This window comes from Salvelinus sp. IW2-2015, linkage group LG6.1 (genome assembly GCF_002910315.2).
Source record: "Salvelinus sp. IW2-2015 linkage group LG6.1, ASM291031v2, whole genome shotgun sequence".
Taxonomy (NCBI): Eukaryota; Metazoa; Chordata; class Actinopteri; order Salmoniformes; family Salmonidae; genus Salvelinus; species Salvelinus sp. IW2-2015.
This window is the reverse complement of record NC_036845.1, coordinates 29,960,336-29,985,895: the sequence shown is the minus strand read 5'-3', so window position 1 is coordinate 29,985,895 and position 25,560 is coordinate 29,960,336. Positions and strand designations below refer to the sequence as shown.

General features: G+C 48.4%; 1 protein-coding gene across 1 annotated transcript in view; it reads right to left on the bottom strand.

Annotated features, from left to right (window-relative positions):
* LOC111964786 (protein diaphanous homolog 1-like) overlaps window positions 1-25,560 on the bottom strand; it is a 132,973-nt gene that overhangs the window by 61,626 nt on the left and 45,787 nt on the right. The window contains 18 exon segments of the mRNA XM_070443844.1: window positions 9,279-9,307; window positions 9,309-9,390; window positions 10,607-10,650; window positions 10,652-10,937; window positions 11,015-11,117; window positions 12,994-13,173; window positions 13,843-13,907; window positions 16,037-16,152; window positions 18,519-18,635; window positions 19,293-19,411; window positions 20,221-20,267; window positions 20,270-20,396; window positions 20,398-20,440; window positions 20,554-20,636; window positions 20,638-20,758; window positions 21,776-21,990; window positions 22,154-22,255; window positions 22,502-22,663. Coding sequence (XP_070299945.1) covers window positions 9,279-9,307; window positions 9,309-9,390; window positions 10,607-10,650; window positions 10,652-10,937; window positions 11,015-11,117; window positions 12,994-13,173; window positions 13,843-13,907; window positions 16,037-16,152; window positions 18,519-18,635; window positions 19,293-19,411; window positions 20,221-20,267; window positions 20,270-20,396; window positions 20,398-20,440; window positions 20,554-20,636; window positions 20,638-20,758; window positions 21,776-21,990; window positions 22,154-22,255; window positions 22,502-22,663 — 2,041 coding nt within the window.

The window sequence follows — 25,560 nt, the reverse complement described above, 5'->3', positions numbered from 1 at the left end:
GAGATGAAAGGAGAGATGAAGGGAGGGAGAGGGGGAGCTCGCCCATGCATTATTGAACAGACAGAGTGGAGTTTTAGGGATAATGTAAAAGTGGAGTTAGGGACAACCTTTCCCTCTCTCCTCCCCCCCTCTCTCTCCCTCCTTCCCTCTCCCCCCCCAGCGGATTATACATATTTTATTCAAGTGGGAGGTTAAAAATTCAAAGCTTGGGGGGAGAGCGCGGGGGAGGGAATGAGTGTACCTGAAAATGGACAAAATGAACAAATGTCTTTGGGGACTTTCTCAAGTGCTAATCTAGGAGCGCTACTCCCTTTGATTAGGACCGAGGGAGAGAGGAGGGGGAGGAAGGGGAGGAACATTCCCATGTGGCGCGCCAGCGTACTGAAAAAAGTAAGGTGTCTGCAGGGCGAACCAGAACTGCGTCCCAGGAACACATTGATACAGAGCAATGGAGAAGGGCTAGCAAACAAACACACACTCCTCTCGCTCACTGACACACACACACACACAAACGCATAGATCCTAAGTAATGGAGCAGGGCTAACACACACCTCTCTCTCTAATAATACCACAGATTAACACACAGTCCATTCCTTAAAGGTCGCAAATTAAGGTCAGAAAGCAAAGTGACCTAACCCACAAACCCCTGTAAATACCATGTCTGGTTTAAATGCCATGCTGAAGGCCCTACTGCAGGCTATATGTAAGCAGAGCCAGGAGGAGCCTAGKGCCATTCCCCTCTCTCTAGGAAGAGTCGGACTGGAAGGTTTAATGCTAGGGATATAGTTTAATATCGGCGAGTTCGTAACTGGTTAGGAACAATGGAACTGGAAGGTTTAGAGAGAAACTGCGAGACTTTGGCAATTAAGCCATTGTTCTACTTASCCAGAGTCAGATGAACACATTTTWTGGGGGTCTCTTTGCGCAGTAGCATACACTAGCCTACCTGTAGACTTCTAGTCACCGCGCTAATGCTAGTTAGCGTTGGCTCGCCAAACTACCCCCGACTTCCTTCATACTGCACGACAGAGACATAAAAAAAACGGCACCCGCGAGTTCCTCCGACTCTGGGTAAGTAGAAAACGTGCTTAATTGCCAGGATGTAGCCGTATCCCTTCTATGCTAGGGAGAGAGAGTATCAACTCCAGGAGGTTGAGTTGGCAACTGGTATAGTAGCCATAAGGACGGGAAGAGATTTCAGGAGCTGCAGATGGAATATGGGAGGTTTTAACCGTCTTTCAGCGAAAACCCTGAAGACTTCCCTGCACCTTGGGGGGAAAGAGATATTCGAACAACTCAAAACTGGAGAACGGACGTCTAATGCGACAGCGTCCGCTGTAGGCAACGGTTAAATGACTGTTGCTGTTGGTATGAACATAGCTTCATATACATCTCTCTCTCTCTCTCGCTCACACAGCTGAGATAAGAGAATAAAAAGACAGGAGAGGAGGAAGGTAGGAGAGAGGAGCGGAGAAGAGGGGGCGCTATCTTGTCATCTGTGTCTTTGAAGACGCTCCTTCCCCCCCCCGCTTTTTCATTCCCTGCCATCGGTGGCATCAAAGTCTGTGGCTAGGTAGTATGCCTGTGTGTGTGTGTGTGTGTCTGTGTGCGTGTGAGAGAGAGCGCTGAGTGCCAACGAGTGTGCCAGTGTCTGTGTGTGCTCGTGTGGGAGAGCAAGTGTGTGTGTGTGTGTGTGTATGAGAGAGAGTTTGAGTTTGTGTATGTGTGTGTGCTACCCCTTAGGGAGGCCTAATAATGAGAATAAACCAGCAGAAACAGTAGCAGACTCCGAGGGCTGCCATAAGCAGGAGCAGGGCAGGCAGGCCCAATCAGTCTACACTCTCTCTCGCTCTGTGTGTGTGTGTGTTGACGACACACACTTTTTCTTCTCTTCCCCTTTCTCCATCTCTCGCTCCATGTTGATTAAACTGCTTCTAAACATAGATATGGCCCTCGTATCTCCCCTTCCCCATCCTCTCTCGCCACCCTCCTTCCAGCATTAAAACACCCGCCCCCCCAATCCTTCCCTAACACACTTCGACACACACACACCAAATGAAGAGAAAAACGGTCAGATGAAAAAGAGAGAAGGGAGAGAATCAGTCCTTAAAATAATGGATGGGGTAAAAGAGTGGGCGGAGGAAGATTGTAGGTGTTGCATATCACTGCCTGAATCCTTCCTTTTTCGCTTTTCAAACCCAGCTGCTTCATGCCTAACTCAGTAACAGGCCGCGCTGGGTTCGTAAACACTGGGCTACTTAGCATCTGTAACAAGCTTTCAACCAAATCACCTCAATTAAACACACACACACACACACACACACTACTCGCCTGTCACATCGGAGTGTGTATTTATATGCTAATAGGGTTGGGAGCTGAGATTGGAGCGTCGCTTGGCTCGGCGGTCGGGGAGTGAGCGGCGAGGAGCGCGGAGCGGGCCGTTCAAAACCGGATAATCTCCAGGAAGAGAAAGTGGAGAGAGATTAAGCACACAGCCGTGATGAAGTGGCGAGGGCACACTTCATTTGCATGTAAAACAGAGGGAGAGCCAGGGAGAAAGCGAAAGCGAGAGATGGAGCGAGAGTGGGATAGAGGGGACAAAAACATGCGCGGGCTGTGTGTGTGTGTGTGTGTGTGTGTGTGTGTGTGTGTGTGTGCGTGTGTAAATAAGCTGTTGCTTGTTGGCAGGCCGCAGCACGAGGAGCTCACAGATGTGTTCTAACGCGATAACGACTGATGAATGAGCGGCGTTCTCGAACGGCCCGCAACGATAAAGAGATTCTGAATTATGAGCTTTCGCTATCAGCAGCCGAGGAGAAGGAACGAACGCAGCAGCTTAGAACGCTGCTGTGCAAAGCCAAGCTAATACACAGCTAATGTGGGGCTTAGCGGTAGCCTTATCCGTACCCAAAGTACTGTACAGCACTCCAAGATAAACATTCGCACGCACGCACACACACACACACTCAGCCAACCTTAACTTACCAAAGGTCTGCACACTGTAAACTCAAGACACAAGCACGCCACACACACAGCCTTACTGCAATCCAATAGTTGTGTAGTAATTCAGTGAGAGGAAAAATGGTGGGGGTGAAGACGGATATTTGAAACATTGGTGGATGAATGGACGTATGGGGGGGAGGAAGGAAGAGAGAGAGAGTGAGTGTTTTTGGCTCTGGCATTAGTGACCTACGCATTAACCTGTCTCCCTCAGGCCCAGCCGGTACACAGCATGGTTTATTAACGACTAGCAACCACCACGGACCCCACTCACACACACACGCGCGCCCACAAACACACTCAACCAATTTGAACAGAGATAACGCGTAAGGCATATTACCGAAGCCCCGTTGCATAGGCATTTGAAAAACCCACACATAAATCAAAACACACACACCGCCTGTGCCAGTGTGCCGCAAACCCATTTAAAAACATTGAAGCGGTTTATTGGCAGATCTTTACATTTTAAAAAAATGTCCCAAAGGACAAGACACCATGCAGATAGGGCTGCCTGTGTGTGTTGCGTAACAGACACACTCACAACACTTTCTCCTCCCCGGGTGAACAAATGTTACCCTGCGACTTCTCCGATAGGAATAAGTGAAGACAAACCAACAGCTGGCGGGACAGATAGAAAGGAGGGAAGGAAGGAAGGTGGAGGAGAGAGCGCGAGAGAGAGGAAAAAGGAAGACAGACCGATGAGGGGGGTCCATCTACCTATTTTGACAGACGGGTTCCCTCCCTCTCACGGCATCTCTAAACCTCGTCCCAAAACTCAAATAATAATCCTGATATCATTCTGCCAGATAGGCGCGGGCTACTTTGTAGTTTAACGTTTAATTGAGAAGGTTTTTTGGGAAAGCCTTTCCCATCTACCAGAAGACTGTTTTCATTAGCATCATCGCTAACAGCCACACCAAGTGGCAGACATACCATATACACAGACAGAGGGCAATTCCCTTTCCCTCAACAAAAAGCCGCAGGAAACACAAATCACTGACGCGATCCGTTCATGTCTTATGACGAACTTGGGTAAATTAATTAATTTAATAAACGTTGCTAATTCCCCTACTAGGTTTCTTTGAATTCTGTTTAATGTCTAGATGCCTCGATTCTGTACGCGAGCTCCGCGTTGCGGATTTTATAGGGCCCTTATAAAAACACTCCAACTCCTCCCTACTCACTCTACAGCCTGGCTAGAACACACAGCACCGACTGACCTTAAAATACTGCAGGTTGACATATATTGGCATGAGTCTTGTCCTGGAGGCAGGAACTGAGCGATTTCCCCTTAGATAGGCCAGCTGCAAAGTCAAAACTGGCTATATTGATTTAAAAATCAGATTCCAGGACTTTGTGGCTGTGCCAGCTAAGTGAGCAGAGCTGCCCCCCGGAACAAGATTCATGAAGAAGAAGAAAAAAAAAGGAACACTAGCCTGCTAAAATACTCCCTCTTTTTAAACGGAAGGTTTAACTTTAGTTCATCAGTATCCATTTTTACCGCTGGTGTGAGAGGCTGCGATGAGGAAGTCCTGTCGACCCACCTCATCACACACTGGTGTGTGATTACCGGGCCGGTGTGACCTGTACTGCAGAGGATACATCATTAGGACGGAGAGAGGCCAGGCAGAGAGCACAGAATAGTCTTAGTGAGAGGAACACATGGACACACACACACACACACACACACACGTATAACACCCTCACACAGTGTAGGAAATTGATTTCCGTTGAACACAGGGAGATCAAAGGACTCATTATAATTGGTGTGTAAGTGCTGTGGAACACCCCGACAGACAGAGACACACACGCACTTTTAAATAAAAACACGTAGGTAAATGTTCAAAATATACTTATAGTGCAGCTGTCCAAAGGCCATATGGAAAGAATTGTGACAAAGACGTGAGAACCTTATTGCCACCCCTATCAACGTCGGCTGTGTGTGTGTGTGTGTGAGACTAGCAGGGAGCGGGGAGTGTGAGCCTCAGCACGCCACGACTTGCCATCCGGTAACCGTGGTAATGAAGTAGGTCGCTGTATTCATCGTGGCGCGGCGAGGGGGCGTAGCCAGCGCCGGCTGGTGGGGTGTCACTGAGCGTGCTCCGTAGGGGGGAGGATAATCTCCACGGAGACAGAAACCAGGCCGCTGTGCTGCTCAGGTGTGCCACAAACAAATGAACGAGGGAAGGAGGGAGGGGGAGGAAGAGAGGAGGATGAAAGGAGAGAAGAACATATGCAGGCATCACCATGCCTTGAGACATCTTGAAACTTGTATTGGAAATGGAGATGAAGGAAATTGAGTAAAATCGAGAGAGGAGATGGGGAGAGACGAGGGAGGTGAAGGAACGAGGAGGGAGGGAGGAAAGGGCTGGTTTGGGAAACAAAGGGTTATTAAAATCATCACCATATTAAGAGGATTAATATGCTTCTGGCCCTTTCTCACTTCCATATTAATCAATACAGTAACATCCCCTCTACTCATCCCGATATGTATTTTTTCTCTCCTCCTGTCCTCAACTCTCTCCCTCACTGTCCCCTCTCCTTTCCTGTCCCTACCCCCTGTACTCTCCCCCTTTCCACTCCCCTGTCCTCTCCCCCTGTCCTCCCCTCTTTTCCACTCCCCTGTCCTCCCTCACCATCTCCTGTCCTCCCACTCTCCTGTCCTCTCACGGCATCCCTCCTTTCCTGTCCCCTGCCCTCCCTGCTGTCCTGTCCCCCCTCCCTGTCCTCTGCTCTCCCTCCTTTCCTGTCCACCCTCCTTCACCGTCTCCTGTCCTCCCTCTCTTCTTCACTATCTATCCCGTACTCCAACTCCCCTTCACTATCCCATGTCCTCCCTCCTTTCCCGTCCTCCCTCCTTTCCCATCCCGTCCTCCCTCCTTTCCCATCCCGTCCTCCCCCTCTCCATTATTCCCTGTTCCCCTCTCCATTATTTCCCTGTCCTCCCCTCTCCATTATTCCCTGTCTCCCCCTCTCCTTATCCCTGTCCTCCCCTCTCCATTATTCCTGTCCTCCCCCTCTCCATTATTCCCTGTCCTCCCCTCTCCATTATTCCTGTCCTCGCCTCTTCTTTATTCCTGTCTCCCCTCTCCATTTATTCCCTGTCCTCCCCTCTCCATTATTCCTGTCCTCCCCTCTCCATTATTCCCTGTCCTCCCCCTCCATTATTCCGTTCTTTGCTTTTTCCCTATCCTCTGTCCTCCCTCCCCCCCTGTCCTCCCCCTCCTCCATCTCTCTTCCTACTAATTGGCCTATCTGAGAGCAGACATCAAAAGGCCCCTGCTATCAAACACTGTGCTAGCTTGTGCCAGAAAAGGAAGAACAGAAAAAAAGTAAATAAAAAGGGGGGGGGGGGAGACACTGAAGAGATCGAGAGGCAAGAGAAGAGAGAGGAGAGGAATATTCAAGAAAACGACCGGACACGAGCGCTTCAAAAGGGCAGAAATTAGAGCCAGAATCTCTCTCACACACACACACACACTTCAGGGAGAACAGTGAGATATGGGTTTATAGAAGCACCACACGTCCACTTCCTTAACTATACACATAAAAGCAGTTTTACACGGCTTATTTCAACAAACAAACTAGCAACTCAGCTGCAAACAACTGACGGTAAAAGACAAATATTCCAAACAGCTATCGAGAAAGAATGAGAGGAGAGAAGGGCTGTGAAGGTTTAAACAAAGTTGGGATCCTTAACTCTAAAAAAAAAAAATCTCTAGGTGAAAAACAACGTTTTAAAATCACAGTGCAGTTACCACAAAACTTTATTTTTTAGGCTATAAAGGCCTGGGKAAAGTTGTGTAAATTAAACAAAGTGAACCGTAGGATACTTTGGTGAAGCGTTGAAAAACGCAAGACAATACATCGCGAGATACAGATTACCAAGACATTCTTTCGCCCTGCCCTCTCCTCTCTCTCATGCTGGCTCCGCCTCCTCTTGCACTTCGCCAGAGATCTGTATGTAACGACAAGATGCTCATGTCCCCGCCCTAACAATGGGAGTCGTTGTCCCCAAAAGGTGGGAAACGCAGGTGACACGCTTGCCTTCCCCGCCTTGTGGCAACTGCTTATAAGTTAAGCGTAACTATAAGAAATCTAAGATGCGTCAAAGAAATTCTATCCAGCTCAGGGCTCCAGCTATGCATGTGGTTTTCTAACTTGCTAGCTAAGTGGCTAGATGGCAAGATCAAGCATCTTGGTTAAAGCAGAGACATTCAAACCCTCCTGGATCAAGATCCCTATTAGCGAAATTGTATTGTGCATCAAATAGCGCCCCTTGTAATACCGTATACCCCGGTATGGTACAAAAAACGGTAAGTCGGCATGAAAATATGGATACCACCCTACCCTATCCAAAAATACCGTATCTTAGGAGTCGATTCCTGGCAGAATCGAATCTTGTGTCGACACCGGGAGTTGAAGTGCAAGGCGCTGAGGAATCAATTATTTTGGAGTCGACTCACCACCACTACGTCATCTTCGTTACCTTTGGGGGGGGGGGCAGCAGAGAAGTCCTCTACGACAACACTTTTAAATGAGAAGGAAATGCAAACTTTGGGGAGGTGGAGTACAGGCGGAGTAACGGTAACAATGCTGAACCATCTGAAAGAGACGCGTTGTGAGACGCAACCCGTTGCCGGCAGGAGCGCAACTGCACTGGGAATTCACGTCAAAAAAATAATAATAATAAAATAAAGTTGCTTTTTCAAAAGAGAACCAAGCAGCTATAGAGAGAGATAGACACACAGATAAGGGCGGGGGGGGGGGGGGGGGGAGTTTTGCGGCGCCATCAGCTCCGAGCACCGCCGCCGCAACCATGAGGTCATCGACCCGCGACCCAGCCCGCAGCACTGAACGGTGTGCGCGTGTGTTTGCAGACAGCAGAGGGCAGGGGTCAGGGGTCAGCGGGCTGACGGAGGCGTCGTTTCACTAGGCTGAGCAACGAGGGATGGGAAGAGGAGTGCAAATGGAGCCGCTGCAGAGCCTCAGAAGCGAGGGTTGTTTTGTTAGCTTGTTTATATTGGCGGTATTGGAGTGGAGTGATGGGTAGAGGCGAGGTCAACCAATGTAATGAGGACTGGCTGCTTATCACAGTACACAACATGCAGGCTCTCGCGCTAACAAACACATTGGACACACACACACACATTGGACACACACACAAGTAGGCAGTCAGAGGGAGTTGGAGCTATTGAAAAGGGCAGTGTGTTTACAGTCAGATATCAGAAAAGGTTATCCGACATCAAATGGGGCAACAGTGTCTCAGCCAATCACACGGAGGGACCAGAGGCATGCTAACGAATCACAGACTGACAGCAGACCTTAACCACTCCGTAGAGGTGAATGCTGATGGGACAGCTGACAACCTTGACATTTCAACGACTCGGACAGCCAGAGAGAGGGTGTGTGTGTGTGTGTGTGTGTGTGTGTGTGTGTGTGTGTGTGTGTGTGTACACACACACGTTTGAGTGACTATATGCACGTGCGTAAGAGTGAGACAGACTGTGTGTTCTGATTGCACCGCAGCTGAAGGTCGATTGAACAAGCGGGGGKCACACACACACACACGTTTTGTCCCCTGAGGACGGTGGGCAGAGCGTCCTAGCTGTAATGATGAATATGGAGCAGAAGGCTCAGTGACACAGGAACAAGGTGACAAAGGAGAAGCTGGACAGGTGAGGGGTGTGTGGGTTGACAGTAGGACAGCACTCTGTGCCAGGACAGCAGGTGGCTAGTCACAGGGCATCAGTGACCTCTTCCCCCGCCCCACCCCTTCCCTCCTCTCCTCCCTCTGTCCACCCCTTCCCTCCTCTCCTCCCTCTGTCCACCCCTTCCTCCTCTGTCCACCCCTTCTCCCTCCTCCCTCTGTCCACCCTTCCCTCCTCTCCTCCCTCCAACTCTAAACCCAATCCATCTCACCTAGGGAGCATACCGTCTCATGGAGAATGAGACACTCACAGCCAGAACGCACACAGTCCCTCATACACTCACTGAAAGCAGCAGCAGAGCTCTTTAGAACACACACACACAGTCCTGGCACGCAACACAATGTATGTGTTCTTACCTTTGGAGGCTGTTGGATGGATGGAATGGAAAGAGGGGGGGAGAGAGAGAGAATTAAAAGACAATCCTCATCAGTACGCCAACTTTAGAGACAAGTGCAATGCTGACAGGCACGGACACATGGTGCCATGGTACACACACAGGACACATGGTGCATGGTACACACACAGGACACATGGTGCCATGGTACACACCCAGGCCGACACACTCACTCTTGGTCTGGGAGGAGAAGGCCAGGGTGTTTGGCAAAGAGCTCGTTGTTCTCATAGCGATCCTCGTTGGCCTTTGTCCAGAAACTCTTCTCAGACAGATCCTCATATCAATCTGTACCGGGGGGGGGGGGAAGAGGGTGGTAGAGAAAAGATAAATGCCTTTTGAATCCTTCCATCCAATTTTGCAAAAAAATCATTCATCCATCTATCAGCAATCAAGCGAGAGATGGACAGAGGAAGAAAGAAAGAGAAAGGATGCTAAGGAGGTGAGGGAGTGGGGGGGGGGGTGGAGAGAGGACACAAAGAAGAGGAGAGGAAAGAAGTAGTAATTTTCCCTGATCCTTATTCTCCTCCACACAAAAGCCATGAGCTTCACACAACTAGCCCTGTCACACACAGGCGAGCGAGAGGGAGAGAGAGAGGGAGAGAAACAGGAGGAGAGAAAGGAATCCATTCCTTTATCCTCCTCTCCCTTTCTCCCTCCTTTCTCCGCCATCGCCACGGCCCTCACTTTCTTCTCTTTCCAACCCAACCCCACCTCCTCACAATTAAGTGCCTTTTTTCCCCTTCCAACTCTCTCCCCCTCTTCTCTTCCCCCCTTTGGTTCTCTCATCAAGGAGCAGAGCAAAGAAGAGAGAGAACGGGAAGCGAAATAGAGAGAGGAAAGAGAGGCAGGATCAGAGGGGAGGTAGTAACTTCAACGAGAATATGAGCCTTTCATTACGAAAGATGCTCTGGGAGGGGTTTGTGGGGTGAGGGAGGCGGGGGAGAGAAATGTGATCAGGGCTGAAGGGCCAGGATAATTCCTTTTCATTTTATTTTTACATTTAAATTACAAAAGAATGCTGTCCTCTCTAGCAGCAAATTTAATTATCTTCCACCAGCGGAGTTAAAAGAAGCAGCCTTATTAAAAGCAATTTCTGTGACATCCTCGTCAAAGAGCTCTCACCAACCCCGTCGAACGAACGGAGAGAGGGGGGGGGGGGGGTTGGAGTGAGGGAGGAAGGGAGAGAGAGAGAAACTAAACGCTGATGAACTAGCTGAAGCCATTAAACAGTAGCTTTAAGGCTAAGAGAGACAGAGGGCCGTTTTGATGTTTTAACCATCGCAGATGAGAGGGAGGAGAATACAGAACAGAGCACACTCACATAGGGTCACAGTCTTAGGATGCACTCACACACACACACCGCTGACAATAACTAAAGATGTTGCTTTCTCTTGACTCCTATGCCCGCGCACACTAACAACAGGCTCGTGCTGTAATGAAAAGAGGCTGATTCACCATCTAACACATGTGCACACACTCATTGTCTCTCTCCCCGCCTCACCTTGCCTCCAGTTGGCCCGCTTCAGCTGCACCTCAGGCTTGTACTCTTCTTGGCGACAGGCCGAAGGGCAGAGGGGGTGGCACAGGGCTCCCAGCCCCATACCAGGAGGAGGAGGAGGCATGCCATGCCAGGTGCAGGAGGGTGGAGGGGGCATTCCAGGACCACCAGGGAGGGAGGAGGGGAGGGGGCGGGCATCCTGGTAGGGGTGGTGGCGGAGGGGGCCGGGCATCCTGGTAGGGGTGGTGGCGGGGGGCCGGGCATCCTGGTAGGGGAGGTGGCGGAGGGGGGCCGGGCATCCCTGGTAGGGGTGGTGGCGGAGGGGCCGGCATCCCTGGTAGGGGAGGAGGGGAGGTGGGGAAGGGAGGATGATTGGCCGGTAGGGTGGAGGAGGGGCACGGGCATCCTAGCTTGCCCTGGGAGAGGGGGGCAGTGGAGGAGCAGGGCCAACTGGGACATGGACCGTGACGACTCTGGTCTTGGCCTCCTCCAGATCCTTATTGAGCGTCTCTATCTGGAGAGAGAGAGCGGGACGGATAGAGAAGAGAGAGAGAGAAACATATAGTTAGAGGAGATTTTACTTTACTGTATGAAAGCACCCATACTACTACATCATGAGAGAAGACATTTTGTATTTTTTAATTTGTGTGCGATTGAGTGTGTCTGCCAACATGTTCTTGTGACTGAGGGACAGAGAATTGCTCCTCACTGAACTCTGGCTGTCCTTATGAGCATTCAGACAATGAAGGGGACAGCCTCATATGGGGGGAGAGTGAGTGACATGTGATTAGTGTTGTCGCGATACAGAATATTTACTTCCGATACCAGGTTTAGTATCGATATACTCCATACCGTCACGACACAGAAGTCAGAGAATGGCACTTGATCCAGACAGATAAATTCAGCTACTGCTCTGTTCAAAGGCTGGGCCGTCTTCTGAGTTCATATACATTACATTTTAAAATTGTTTCAAAAAGACTACACAAATCCGAAATTCATTTCACTTTGTTTCTACCAATCTAACTGAAAACAACAATAGTAATAATTTTATTTGTCTATATGATAAACTGGGTAAATCAAGATGTAGCCCAGGCCTAGTCACCATACAGGTGAATGCGTATTATTCAGTAGGTGAGTGCTGCATGCATTGAGCCMAGCTGGTTTTAGCTGATTTCATGGGGCTACAGATGACAAACAATCCCTTCCGTTTACCACTTATTTTATTGGCAACTGCTGAGAGAACATGTTTTATTGATCAACAATATTGGCATAGAAGAAGCAATCAGTTATTTTACAAAAGTGTGTGCCGTCTAAGTAATGACTTCACGTGCAAGGCAGAATGTGGCTGTGGAATCTGACCTTGTGGGTATGCAACATAGTGGAAACCAGACGGGAGACGAATTAGGTTTTTGGTGACAATCAGCATATTTTGCTTTTACGGTTTGCATATTATCCCAAACTAAGTACTAGGGTAGTGAACTGATGTTGCTTCAGCTGTAAGCYAGCAGGGAAAGTTATCCTACAATTAAAAGGTGGAAGCTACCAGTGTCTTGCTTTGTAAAAGTGTTCTAGCCTGTATGGACATTGTTTTGCGACAACAGTAATGAGCAGTTTCAACATTTCTACATACCGTTGTTGCATTATTCCAGTGTGTTAACGTCTGTGCAGCATCAGTGGGGAGATAACAACACAGGCCAGACTTCGCTCTTCGAGCAATAAAAAGGGGCTGAGCTGATGGACTTGATCTTCTCAATTTCAGTGTACCGTGCAACACTACACACGTGAACACACTGATGGGGCTGCGTCTCAAACGGAGGGGGGAGTGAATGATCTGTTGACGAGAGGGTCTTTGATACGTGTGGTGATGTGGGGACGGACAGTTGGACGTGCGTAATAGACCATGAGACGATTCTGCTGGCCTCAGGCTGTTGGGGAAGGGACCTGTCCGTCCATCAGACACACACTTACGTGGACAAACACACACTCTGTGTGTCACTATGAGGCAGGGTGCAACTGGTGCAGCACTGGGACTCGGACATTTTTCTTCCTCCCTCCCTTCATCCTCTTCATCCCTCCATCCTCCTCCTCTCCCTCCATCCTCCTCCTCTTCTTCCCACCTCATCATCCTCCCTCCCTCCCTCCCTCCATCCATCCTCATCCTCCTCTCCTCTCCCTCCCTCCATTCTCCCTCCCTCCCTCTCTGTGTGTCAGTTGAGTCTAACACTTTGAGCTACTTGCCTCCGAAGCCCCCAGTATTTTCTCCTCCGTTGGTATTGGTGAAGGGGAGTTTAGAGTGCTCTATTCCACTCTTATTGGTAGAGTAGCGGAAGTTGGAGCTCTGGTTTCCTGAGTGTGTGTGTGTGTGTGTGTGTGTGCGTGCGCACGCGTACCTGTTCTTTGAACGTGTTGATCTGTCCCAGTAAGGTCTGATTCTCGCTCTCTCTCGCCTGCTTCTCAGAGCCCAGAATCTCCTTCTCAGTGGCCAGCTCCTGGACTCTCTGTTCATAGTCTCCCTCCGTCTTCTTCAGCTCCGCCTGCAGCTCATGGCGCGCCGTCAGCTCCGCATTCAGCTACGGGGAAGAGAGAGTAGCAGAGTCAGGCCACAAAATGTGTACAGAGGCTTATTAAAAATGGCACAGAGCTCAATGTCAAGTTATTGAGCAACATGAGTTTATACAGGGTAAAAAATTTTTTTTAAACACAGCTTAAGTGTCCAATGAAAATAACACAAACACACATTCTCAAATATACTTTCACACACACAGCTGGTTTGGTGTTTCATTTGCAGATACTAGCTTTCCTCCTCTTACAGACAGCTTTCTGACAGTCTCATCCCTAATCCTGCCAGTATGAGGCTGCCAGCAACTACCCTATCAACCAACGTGTKTGTGTGTGTGTGTGTGTGGTCAGTGGCAGACACCGAGTGTGGTTGTCCATATTTCCATGGAATAGGTATGATTATGTGGGTTTTAGCGTGTCAATGTGCGTGTGTGTGTACGTGTGATGGAGATAGTTTCAGCTCACTCTTTGCAATTATCCTGTCAGACCTTTTTTGTGTGTGTGTGTGTGTGYGCGCGYGTGTTAGTGTGTGTTCTCCATCAGGAAGCGGTCAGGCATGTGTGTATTCATTCTCCTCTTTCTCATTTAGACTGGTAGTTGTGTGTCAGGGAGAGGTGAGTTCGGAGAGAATCTCATTACAATCCTGTGTGTGTGTGTGTGTGTGTGTGTGTGCATTTCACCTTCTTCTCCAGCTCTATGGCCTTGGCCTCACTGCTCTGCACCTTGGTCTTGTCCACCATGTTGTCTGTGGGGAGACAGAGCGAGGGATGAGAAGGAGAGGAAGAGAAGAGAGGAGGGGTGAGAGTGCTTTCCAGGCAGACCTGATCACGTCTCAGAGATGAGGCATTGTGCCCTTCAGTCTGGCACTCGTTCTCACACACACACACACACACAGGCACACAGGCACACGGCGTCCTTCACTCTGCCTGCGTATCCATCAGTCTGCCTTTTCTTATCACACCCCTCAAAGTCTAGATCTGTGAGTCGATTGCCCAGGCATCTCATTATGTAGTCTGATCCTATCTGTGGGGAGCTGTCACTACCCATCTACACACCCACACCGACAGACACCCACAGAGACACCCACAGAGACACCCACATCTGCCAGGAAACACTAATCTTCTAATCTCTCACAACACTTTATTCTATTCATCTTTCCCACATTTTCATTCCCTTTTTTCCTTCGGTTTTCCATTTTCAACCCCGTCTAAAGAAACTGAACTGAGAAACAGCCCCAGGAGACGGAACTAGGGCTGGCACAACTGCCGTATCCTTCTGTAACCGACGATTATGGATGAAGACCGTCGTGAAAATAAAATAACAGCGTTCCAAAAAGAAAAAGAACCATTTTGTGAGTGTGTGGAACGAACTGCTGACCGAAGACAGGAGGCCCGGGCATTTCCACGGTCACATGGACTCCTTACAACGTGATGAAACGTTGGTGTTTCTCCTTGCTGAAACAAGCAAGTATTTCTAGCAAAGGAGTCTACGGTTGCCTAGGCAACAACCCCCTTCCAGCAGCAGCACATACATGTGCGTAAATTATTATATMTATTTTTTTTAAAGGACCAATAACAGTCATTCAAATTTCGATGACCGTCACTGCTCTAGACGGAACCTCTGACTGACCCATCAGGGTGGCTCGATAAGCAGGGGGTGGAGTCAGGGAATGTCTATTTGGCCAATAGGAGGTGGTTGTTGGTGGGACTGGAGTCCACAGGTGGTAAGGGGTCCCGGGGGTAGGCTGAGCATGTGCAGAAACGTCTGCTCGGCGTGGAAGGGAAGGCTACCGGGGGATTTGCCGAGAGAGAGAGAGAGCGACCAACAAGGCACAGCGCTCAGAGAAAGAGGGAGAGAGAGAAATAAGGAAGAGAGAAATAAGACGGAGAGAGAATAATCCAGGAACAGCATTAAAGAAGAAAAATAAATTGAGAAATTGAGAAAAAAATCCAAACAGGATAAGAAAAGATCAGGAGAGAAAGAGTAAGAAGAGCAAGGAGAAAGAGAAAGAATGACGAACAGAACATAGTCGATGGGAGAGAAGAGAGGGAGCAGTTCCGTTGTCTGTGAGGGAGAGTGAGTCCACGCCGTCATCAGACCAGGACTAAATGGAACAAGCCTCGAACAGAACAGAAAAAACAACAACTGTGTGCACAATTTCCAGAGTTCAAAGAAAAACACGAAATAATGCATGCAAGGCAGAGTTGGGCTGCTTTCCAACGATAATAACAGCAACCTTAAAGGAGGCCAGAGTGTGGGTACGCATTCAGAAGCAATATATATATAGAAATATAAAAGAGAGAGACAGACGAGAAGAGGGACAGAGCGAGAGAGAGACAGAGGCGAGAGAGAGAGACAGAGCAGAAGGGGCAGGCGGGGGGCGAGAGAGAGAGACAGAGCGAGAGAGAGAGACAGAGCGAGAGAGAGAGACAGAGCGAGAGAGAGAGAGCGAGAGAGACAGAGAGAGAGACAGAGCGAGAGAGAGAGACAGAGAGAGAGACAGAGAGAGAGAGACGAGAGAGAGAACAGAGAGAGAGACAGAGAGAGAGACAGAGAGAGAGGACAGAGAGAGAGACAGAGAGAGAGACAGAGAGAGAGACAGAAGGTTATAGACTGGAGCTGAGACAGCAAGTTCCTTTGGTCTGGTGACCTGTTCTCCTGGTTTATGGGCCACAGGCTCCACGTTTACGAGCTCCACGTGCCAAGTTGTAAGACTACAACATGGTTACAACCACTAAAATAACACAACCCCCACCTCTGTTTCCCCCTTGTGGTAGCTGTAGAACAGCAAGCGTGTTTCGGAACCGCTCCGTGTGTTTGCATCGTGTGTTTGCGTGGATGCACGCATGGAACTCTATGGAGTGGCTCTCTTACCAATTAACCCCTCAACGTCTAGGCTGAGATTGCGGCACTTGAAGTCAGGGTCGGCTCCGTTCCTGTGCAACACGATCTGAGCAATACACTCATCTATCAGCTTGTAGTACTGGGGCCTGGAAGATAGACAGACAGAGACAGAGACAGAGAGAGACAGAGAGACAGACAGAGAGACAGAGACAGTGACAGAGACAGAGAGACAGACAGACAGAGAGAGAGACAGACAGAGAGACAGACAGAGAGAGAGAGACAGAGAGAGAATCAATGTCATTCTGGATGTGTGTGTGGAAGAAAACAAACAAAACTGCATTGAGTTGACATTTGAGAGCAAGAACAAGAGGGAGAGTGTGAAATTCAATTGAATGTAAATCTGGGAGACGGATGGAATAGGAAGAGAAACAAAGACAGGGAGAGACCGATTAGGAGAATGTGTGGGTATATACAGATTCAAAACGTGTGGGACAATGTCTGTGCATACACGCATTCAAGTGTCTTTCTGAGTGAATGGGAGCGCAGGTACCCATATGAAACTGTGGAAATAGGAGTGGAGCTTTATCTTTATATCAGTGTGTGTGTGTGTGTGTGTGTGTGTGTGTGTGTGTGTGTGTGTGTGTGTCGTGCTCCACACACTCCTTGTTTGACGTATATACCCCCCAAATCAGACACTCAATTTTGGAGGTGTCTGATTCTGTGTCCCATTGTGATGCTCCAGTCAAAAACTCAATACTTGATTTATTCCCAACTCTAGCACTCCACCCCCCCTCCCTTCACTCTGTAAAAAAGAAATGGTGAAACAGAGGACAAACTCAGATTTGTCGGTGGAGCGAGAGAGACATCTAGTGTCCGTTTCTAAAAAGGCTACAAGTCACAAACTACCTCAAATATATTCCTAAAATCCCTGATGAGCCTGTGCGGTTGTCATGAACGTGCATCCTATACTCAAGCGAACTTAGGTTTATTGACCTGTGACTGGCCAATCAAGGTATCGATATCTTGCCAGCTGTCTCATGTGAGATGCATGTCAACCGTCTGTCCTTCCCTCTGCCTGTGTGCGTGTCATAGTCCTTCACTSTTTGCCATTCCTTCCCCTGTTCAGACAGTGTGTTACTGAAAGATAGATTGAACCACGTARAGGAGAGTGAAACAGAGCGTTTTGTTCCCAGCCTAACCTCATCCTCTATAGCCCACCCCTCTCCCTCCAGCTACCCTTCAATTTACAACTCCTCCATCTGTTTCTCTCCCTCTAATTTCTACGCCAGCACCATCTCTCTCTCCCTCCCTTGCTCTCTCCCCCCACCACGTCTCTTGCTCTATAATTTCCCCATWTCTCCCTCKCCCTCTTTCCTTCCCTCCCTCCGTCTCCCAGGACTCCATTACGGTCCAGCGCCATTGTGTGCTGGAGTATGACCTGRAGGGGAAATGGGGGAGAGAGGGAGGAGAACAACTCTATTCAGCCAAGGCCATTATAGTAAGGCAGGGAGAGAGAAAGAGAGACTGGGAGATTGAAAGAGAGCGATTGAGGGAGAAAAACACAGAGGAAAGAGAGGGGTTAGCGGGGGCCCGGGGGGGGGTCGTACACACTGCAACATGGGGAGGTCAGGGACACATCCAGGGGTGAGGGTGGAGGGGGGGGTCAGGGGACTGTCACTGCGTTGTAAACCCTCCATGACTCATATGTTTACCCACCTCTCTCTCTCTCTCTCTCTCCCCCCTCCCAGCACCACTACAACTTCCTGCCTGTCAGAATCCATTCTAGGAACACTGGACCATCAACAATCCTGACATCTCAACTCAGATCTGAGTGATTCTAGGAAACTGCAGCTGTAAGGCTGCTGCTAGAAAAAGTACCCTGAAAATAAGAGAAGGAAATAAGTGTGTGTGTGTGTGTCATACTTCTACAGCTTATTCTCTCTCTCTCTCTCTCTCTCTCTCTCTCTCTCTTCCTCTTTCATTCCACCCTCGACTTCTCTCTCTCTCTCTTTTCCCTCGCCCTACCCCTCCCCTCCACAGTGAAAGCTCACTGGCTTTGGGGAACATTAGCATATTTACGGAGATAGGAGGTGAATGTGCTCATTTCTATTCAAACCTCTCCTGCGTGTATTCATTTCACAGCTTTGAAATGGCGCGCCGAGAAGACAGACCGAGGAAATGGAGAGAAAAAGACGGAGAGATAGAGGGGGAAAGAGAAGAGGTCCAGAGGGATCCAGAAACAGTGGCAGAAAAAGGATAGAGCGAGAAAGAGAAGGAGTAAGAGAGAGAGAGAGAGAGAGAGAGAGAGAGAGAGAGAGAAACGGAGGCACAGAAAGGAGAGGGAGAGCGATGCAATAAGTTGCCTCCAGGTCATCACAACAATATATGTTCTGAGTCACACGGTAGTAGAGCGGGAGGGAACAAAAGGTGTGTGTGTGTGTGTGTGTGTGTGTGTGTGTGTGTGTGTGTGTGTTTGAGAGAGAGCGAGTGCGTGTGATATTATGTCCCTTACCTGACCATGTAGTCGTTGCGAACCAGCAGCAGGTGCTGCATCAGAGACAGGAAGTGTGTTTCGGCCTTGGAGTCTTTGACCGTGTTCATCAGGATCTGGAACACCTCGGTCACATCAGTACGACCACATGGTTAAGGACCACGACCTCAAGTGGTCAGATAGGAACATTTTTAAATCCACATCTTCATCAAAGCCCTGAATCAATCCACTCCTACTACTAAGATATACTATTGTGTTTAGAGGCAAGCCAATCTACAGTAACCCGGTTCCAATATAGTTTACTACCGCGGTACATGCAGTAGTCATTGTGTTATATTGTGAAGGATTATGCGGCAAAGACAAAGCCCTGTTACAGACTGGTATCAGTATCTGATCAAAGGCTAAGTAGCTTCCTGATCAGTCTATTACTGTGATCAAACGCATCTCAGTCATGGTGACCAGAGCCAAAGCAATCAACAAGGTAAAGCAAAAGCACTGAAGAATTCCTTGTGCTGAGTAACTATTATGGCACCTTGGAGCCACCTGGTGGTGAAATGTAGGAATGTACGTTAGAGGACAGTGACCTGACTGGTAGGTTGTGACCTGACTGGTAGGTTGCACCATATTCCTTATATAGTGGGCTACGCTATAGGCCGTGATCAACAGTAGTGCACTATATAGGGTACAATTTGAGACACAGCCATACGATAAACTCGTATCACTTTAACATCTGAACCAAAGTAACGTCTCTTCATAGAGGGACTTGTTTGAGCCTCCCTGGAGGTGGAAGGATATTCCATCTCGATGCGCACGTCGCTGAGGCGGGCCTGGAGTTCATCAGAGTCATCCTCGGCCTGCTCGTCAAAAACACTGAGCTGCACCCTCAGCTCCTCATTCTCTATGGTCCGAATATCCTACAGGACCCAGGGAGGAGAGAGACAGAGGGGAGGAGGGAGAGAGGGAGAGAGGAGGAGGGAGAGAGAGGAGGGAGGGATGAGAGAGAGAGGAGGTGTGAGGAGAGAGAGAGAGGTGGGAGAGAGAGAGAGGAGGTGGAGAGAGAAGAGGGAGATGGGAGGACGAGAGGGAGGTGGAGAGGAGAGAGAGGGAGGGTGGGAGGAGAGAGAGGGAGGGGGGAGAGAAGAGGAGGGGGGAAGGAGAGAGAGGGAGGGGAGAGAGAGGAGAGAAGGTGGAGGAGAGAGAGAAGAGAGGTGGAGGGAGAAGAGAGGGAGGTGGGAAGGAGAGAGAGAGAGGGAGGTGGGAGAGATGGAGAGAGAAGAGGGAGGTGGGAGGAGAGAGCGAGAGGGAGGTGGGAGGAGAGAGAGAGAGGGAGGTGGGTAGGAGGAGAGAGAGGGAGGTGGGAAGGAGAGAGAGAGAGGGAGAGTGGGGAGAGAGAGAGAGGAGTGGGAGGAGAGAGAGGGAGTGGGAGAGAGAGAGGGAGGTGGGAGGGAGAGAGGAGGTGGGCAGGAGAGAGAGGAGAGGTGAGGGAGAGAGAGGAGGGGGAGGAGAGAGAGGGAGTGGGGAGGAGAGAGAGGAGGGGGAGGAGAGGAAGGAGGTAGGGAGGAGAGAGAGGGAGTGGGAGGAGAGAGGGGAGGGGAGAGAGGAGAGAAGAGAGAAGAGGAGAGCAAGAGGGAGGGAAGGGTGGGTTGGAGATTGGAGAGGGGATTCAATAAAAACCCAAATTCCTGGTAAACATGAGTGTGTGGAACCTGTCTGTGCGACTCACCGTCAGCAGGTCTCGCAGGCCCAGTCTCAGCAGCTCTGAGCGGATTGGATCCTGTAGTCCAGCTCTTCTCCTCGACTGATGAGAGCGTTGATGAGCTGCATACAGCCATTCTTCAAGCGCGATGTTTGGGCTTGTTTCATACCTAAGAGGAGTGGCTGAAACCTCTCATTGTCCTGCTATTTCTGCCTCCTCAGTGATGGCCTCCAGAACACGCTCATGACTACAGAGGGATGTTAATATTAATGCACAGAAAGGTACACAGACACACACTCAAGACAGGCAGACATTTCTCCCACTCACAGACACAACACACACCCCTAAACAGATACTTACAGGTTGTCAGGGTGTTCCAGGATGCAGAATGGCCGAGAGCAGTTGACCACATCCACCATCATGTGAGGGACCCGGGGGTTAATTGGCTCGGACCAGCAGAGGGATGCCCTCGGCAGACGTCAACATGGCCTTCAGACCATACTTGTTGTTCATGAAGGCTTTGAGACAGCGCACAATCTCGTGTTGACACTTCATGCCCATGTTTCTAACCGGAGGCAAGAGGAGAGGGAAAGGCGTGTTATTGTCCATAAGGGGTTTCCAAACAAAACAAGTGAGTTTGCAAATCTACTGTAGCGTTATAGGAATAAGAGGGTCTCTCTCTCCTCCGGGAGTTAGGGTAAATGCCAAAGTGGTAGGAGGGGCGTAAAATGGGGTAAGAGGGTGTTGATGTCTTGATGAAACTATAAAATCTGCGATCCGGAGAACGCGGACGTAATCACGGGATCCAGACATTAAACCGGAATTCATCAATATATATATATATTTTTTTATTGAACTTTATAGGGAATAAACTAAATGTATTTGCCAAAGTTTATCATAAGACATGAACAGAACGCAACAGTGATTTGTGTTTCCTGCAACTTTCTGAAGAGGCAGCTTTGTGTGGTCGTTAGCGATGATGCTAATGAAAAGAGTCTTCTGGTAGATGGGAAAGGCTTTCCCCAAAAAACCTTCTCAAATAAACGTTAAACTACAAAGTAGCCCGCGCCTATCTGGCGGAATGATATCACGATCATTTGCGTTGATCCAGCGGATATTTGTCGTGCAAACTCTACCATCACGTGAGCTAMAAAAACACAGCTAAACAACRGTCTCTTGCGAGGTGTGCACCGCAATGAAAAGGGTAACTACACCCACAAAATCTACATTTCAACAACAACAAAGTTGCCTTCTGATGTGGTTAAAACATTGTTGTGGCCTTAGAACATCCAAACAAGTTGTTTTTCTATTTTATAAAGTGTGATTTTTGAGTGAAAACTTGAAATTACTGAGGGAAACGGAAACCTGAAAAAGCTMAACTGAGACAAGGAWTTTTTTKGGGGGGGGGAAATCTATGGAATCAGGCAAAAAAGAAAACTGATTTAATTAAGCTCTACTTCCAGGTACTGGTCTCTTTCCTCCTGGAGTTAACATGAGGGTAAAAGGGTTGAGAAGGTTAAGAGGGGGTTAGAGGGGGTAGCTAGGTAGGTAACAGGGGAAACAGGAGCTTGATATATCTTACGGGTACTCGTCCTTCTCCTCCTGGATTTTCCTCATGGTGTTGAGCAGCAGAACCAGGCCCTCGTCTCCAAAGTTCTGCACCCAGCTGACAGGGTTGTTGTTGAGGGAGACCCGGAGTGATTCCAGACAGCCCAGGAGCTGTGCGTCTCTGGGCTCAGTCCTCAGCTCCTGGATGTATATCATGGCTGACTTGGAACTCTCCTTCCTGTTCTGACCCTATCTCACACACACACACACACACACACACACACACACACACACACACGGTAGCAGTATAAAAGGACATAAAGAGGACAAGTTACCGCTGCTCCAAGTCTACTGTGTATGTTATGAAGGTGGGACTGATCGTTACCCCAGTACCTCAACCTTTGTTACTCACAGCTTTGGACGTGTGGAGGTACTGAGACACCATCTCTCGCTTGATGACAATGTCTTTCGCCCGCAGAGGCCGCTGCTTCTCCTCGTTCAAGTTCATATCCACCTGGAGAGAGAGAGAGAGAGAGAGAGAGGAGGGAGAAAGAGAGGGGGGGTGGAGAGCAAGCGAAAAAGGGAGGGGAGAACGAGCGAGAGGGAAGAGAAAGAGAGAGGGGGAGGGGCGAGAGAGGGAGGGAGACAGAGAGAAATACCTTTAAGTCAGCATCCCAAAAGAGACAGACAAATAGCCTGTATTCCACACCCAGTAGACAATCATTGTCTCTTTCTTTAACCCTCTCTCTCTCTCTCTCACCAGCATCTGTTCGAAGAGTTCCAGGACATATTCGTCAGGGTGGTCGTGCAGCATGGTCCCCTGGGTAGGAACCTCGTAGTGGGCAGCGTTGGAGTGGCGCTGCCCGGCTGCATGAGGCTTCTCCTTGTCCTTCTTCATCCTCATGCTGGTGAAACGCTCCAACTGCAGGGGGGTCAAACGACAGTGGTCAGAGGTCACACAGGGAGATATGAGGGTTATCCCAGTTCAACCCCAACCCCTGTGGATTGGATAGGTCAGGGCAAAAAGGTTGATTTGGAATCAGGCATCAGATTCCAGTGGACATTCAGACGTCATAAATGACTAAATATCACTGTGAAACACCTTCACTCATGTGTGTGCTAGAATGAAATGAAGCAGGATCACAGGGTGATGTCATCAACATAGCAGTTCCCTCCMAAGAGTAGGTCTCCTACGGAAACATCTGTGGAATAGGCTTGGGCTGTATACTGTACATACCGTTTACCGGGGTACTTGGAAATAGCCACTGGATGGTTTTTCAATATCATCAAAACTATTTATTACAAGTTTTTCAACACATTCATATTTGTAGCTACTTTAACCTCTACGGGATCGGTATCCACCCCCACAGGACAGTTAAGCTAACGCGGGCTAATGTGATTAGCATGAGGTTGTAAGTAACATGAACATTTCCCAGGACATAGACATATCTGATATGGGCAGAAAGCTTAAATTCTTGTTAATCTAACTGCACTGTCCGATTTACAGTAGCTATTACAGTGAAAGAATACCATGCTATTGTTTAAAGAGAGTGCACAATTATGAACTTGAAAATGTACAAATAAACCAATTAGGCACATTTGGCCAGTCTTGAGACAACATTTTGAACAGATATGCAATGGTTCATTTGATAAGTCTAAAAATGTGCGTACAATGCTGCCATCTAGTGGCAATCAAATTTAAATTGCACCTGGGTTGGAATAATACATTATGGCCTCTCGCTTGCATTTCAAAGATGGTACAACAACAACAAAAAACGCATGTTTTTTTCCCCTTTGTATTATCTTTTACCAGATCTAATGTGTTATATTCTCCTACATTCATTTCACATTTCCACAAACTTCAAAGTGTTTCCTTTCAAATGGTATCAAGAATATGCATATCCTTGCTTCAGGTCCTGAGCTACAGGTAGTTAGATTTGGGTATGTCATTTTAGGCGAAAATTGAAAAAAAGGGGGCGGATACATATTAAGTAAATACCTGCACTCAACTTGTGCAATACGTTAGGAGATAAAGCAGATCGCGTTCTTGGCTGGCAGCCACACAAGTAAATTMATTTACATTGAAAAATCTACGTATTTTTTGCAAAAACGATGCATGGACATCATATGTCTAATGTTTATGATAGAGAGAATGTAGCCAGCTACATTTACAAATGTTTTGCTTAAAGTTAATCTGCATTTTACAGGAGAAAATAAGGCTGGCTACACAGAAAAGCACCAGAGAGAAGTAGCTATATCATCAGTCAGAGCTCTGTCTGCTGATAGAATGCCTGTTTGTGAATTCTCATCCAAGTGGATAAGTGCAACTAAAGCACAAAATAAGTCTGATGCCGAGCAGAAATGACAGAAGCACTTTAGAAATAGGTTTACAAGACGCAGCAAGATATTATGGGTTTTATATTGTTTACCTGAATTTAAAAACCAAAGAATTCTGAGTTAATGCTAGCCCTAAGTTTGCATGTATATTTTAGTAATTTAGCAGACGCTCTTATCCAGAGTGACATACAGGAGCAATTAGGGTTAAGGGCCTTGCTCAAGGGCACATTGGCAGATTATTAATCTAGTGGGCTCAGGGATTCGAACCAGTGAAAAAATGAAATTTGGTTCCTCCTACCTACAGGAAAGTAGGAAAAAGTATTCAGACCCCTTGACCTTTTCCACTTTGTTACGTTAAAGCCTTATTTTAAAATGRAWTAAATAACAAAATCCTCAACAATCTACACACAATACCCCGTAATGACAAAGCGAAAACAGGTTTAGACATTTTTGCAAATTTATTACAAAAGAATCCCAGAAAAACCTTATTCACATAATTATTCAGTCCCTTTATAATGACTCAAAATTAAGCTCAGGTAAATCCTGTTTCCATTGATCATCCTTGAGATGTTTCTACAACTTGATTGGAGTCCACCTGTGGTAAATTCAATTGACTGGACATGATTTGGAAAGGCACAAACCTGTCTACATAAGATCCCACAGTTGACAGTGCAGGTCAGAGCAAAAGCCATGAGGTCGAAGGAATTGACTGTAGAGCTCCGAGCCAGGATTGTGTCGAGACACAGATCTGGGGAAGGGTATCAAAAAAATGTGTGCAGCATTGAAAATCTCCAAGAACACAGTGGTCTCCATCATTCTTAAATGGAAGAAGTTTGGRACCACCAAGACTCTTCCTAGAGCTGGCTGCCCAGCCAAACTGAGCAATCGGGGGAGAAGGGCCTTGGTGAGGGAGGTGACAAAGAACCCGATGGTCACTCTGACAGAGCTCCAGAGTTCCTCTGTGGAGATGGGAGAACCTTCCAGATGGAAAACCATATCTGCAGCACTCAACAAATCAGGCCTTTATGGTAGAGTGGGGGCACGGAAGCCACTCCTCAGTAAAAGGCACATGACAGCCCGCTTGGAGTTTACCAAAAGCACCTAAAGACTTCCAGACCACAAGAAATAAGATTCTCTGGTCTGATGAAACCAAGATTKWACTCTGGCCTTAAYGGCAAGCTCCCCGTCTGGAAGAAACCTGGCACAATCCCTACGGTGAAGCATGGTGGTGACAGAATCATGCTGTGGAGATGTTTTCAGTGGCAGGGACTGTAAGACTAGTCAGGATCGAGGGAAAGATGAACGGAGCAAAGTACAGAGAGATCCTTGATCAAAACCTGCTCCAGAGTGCTCAGGACCTCAGACTGGGGCGAAGGTTCACCTTCAAAACAGGACAACAACCCTAAGCACACAACCAAGCCAACGCAGGAGTTGCTTTGGGACAAGTCTCTGAATGTCCTTGAGTGGCCCAGCCAGAGCCCG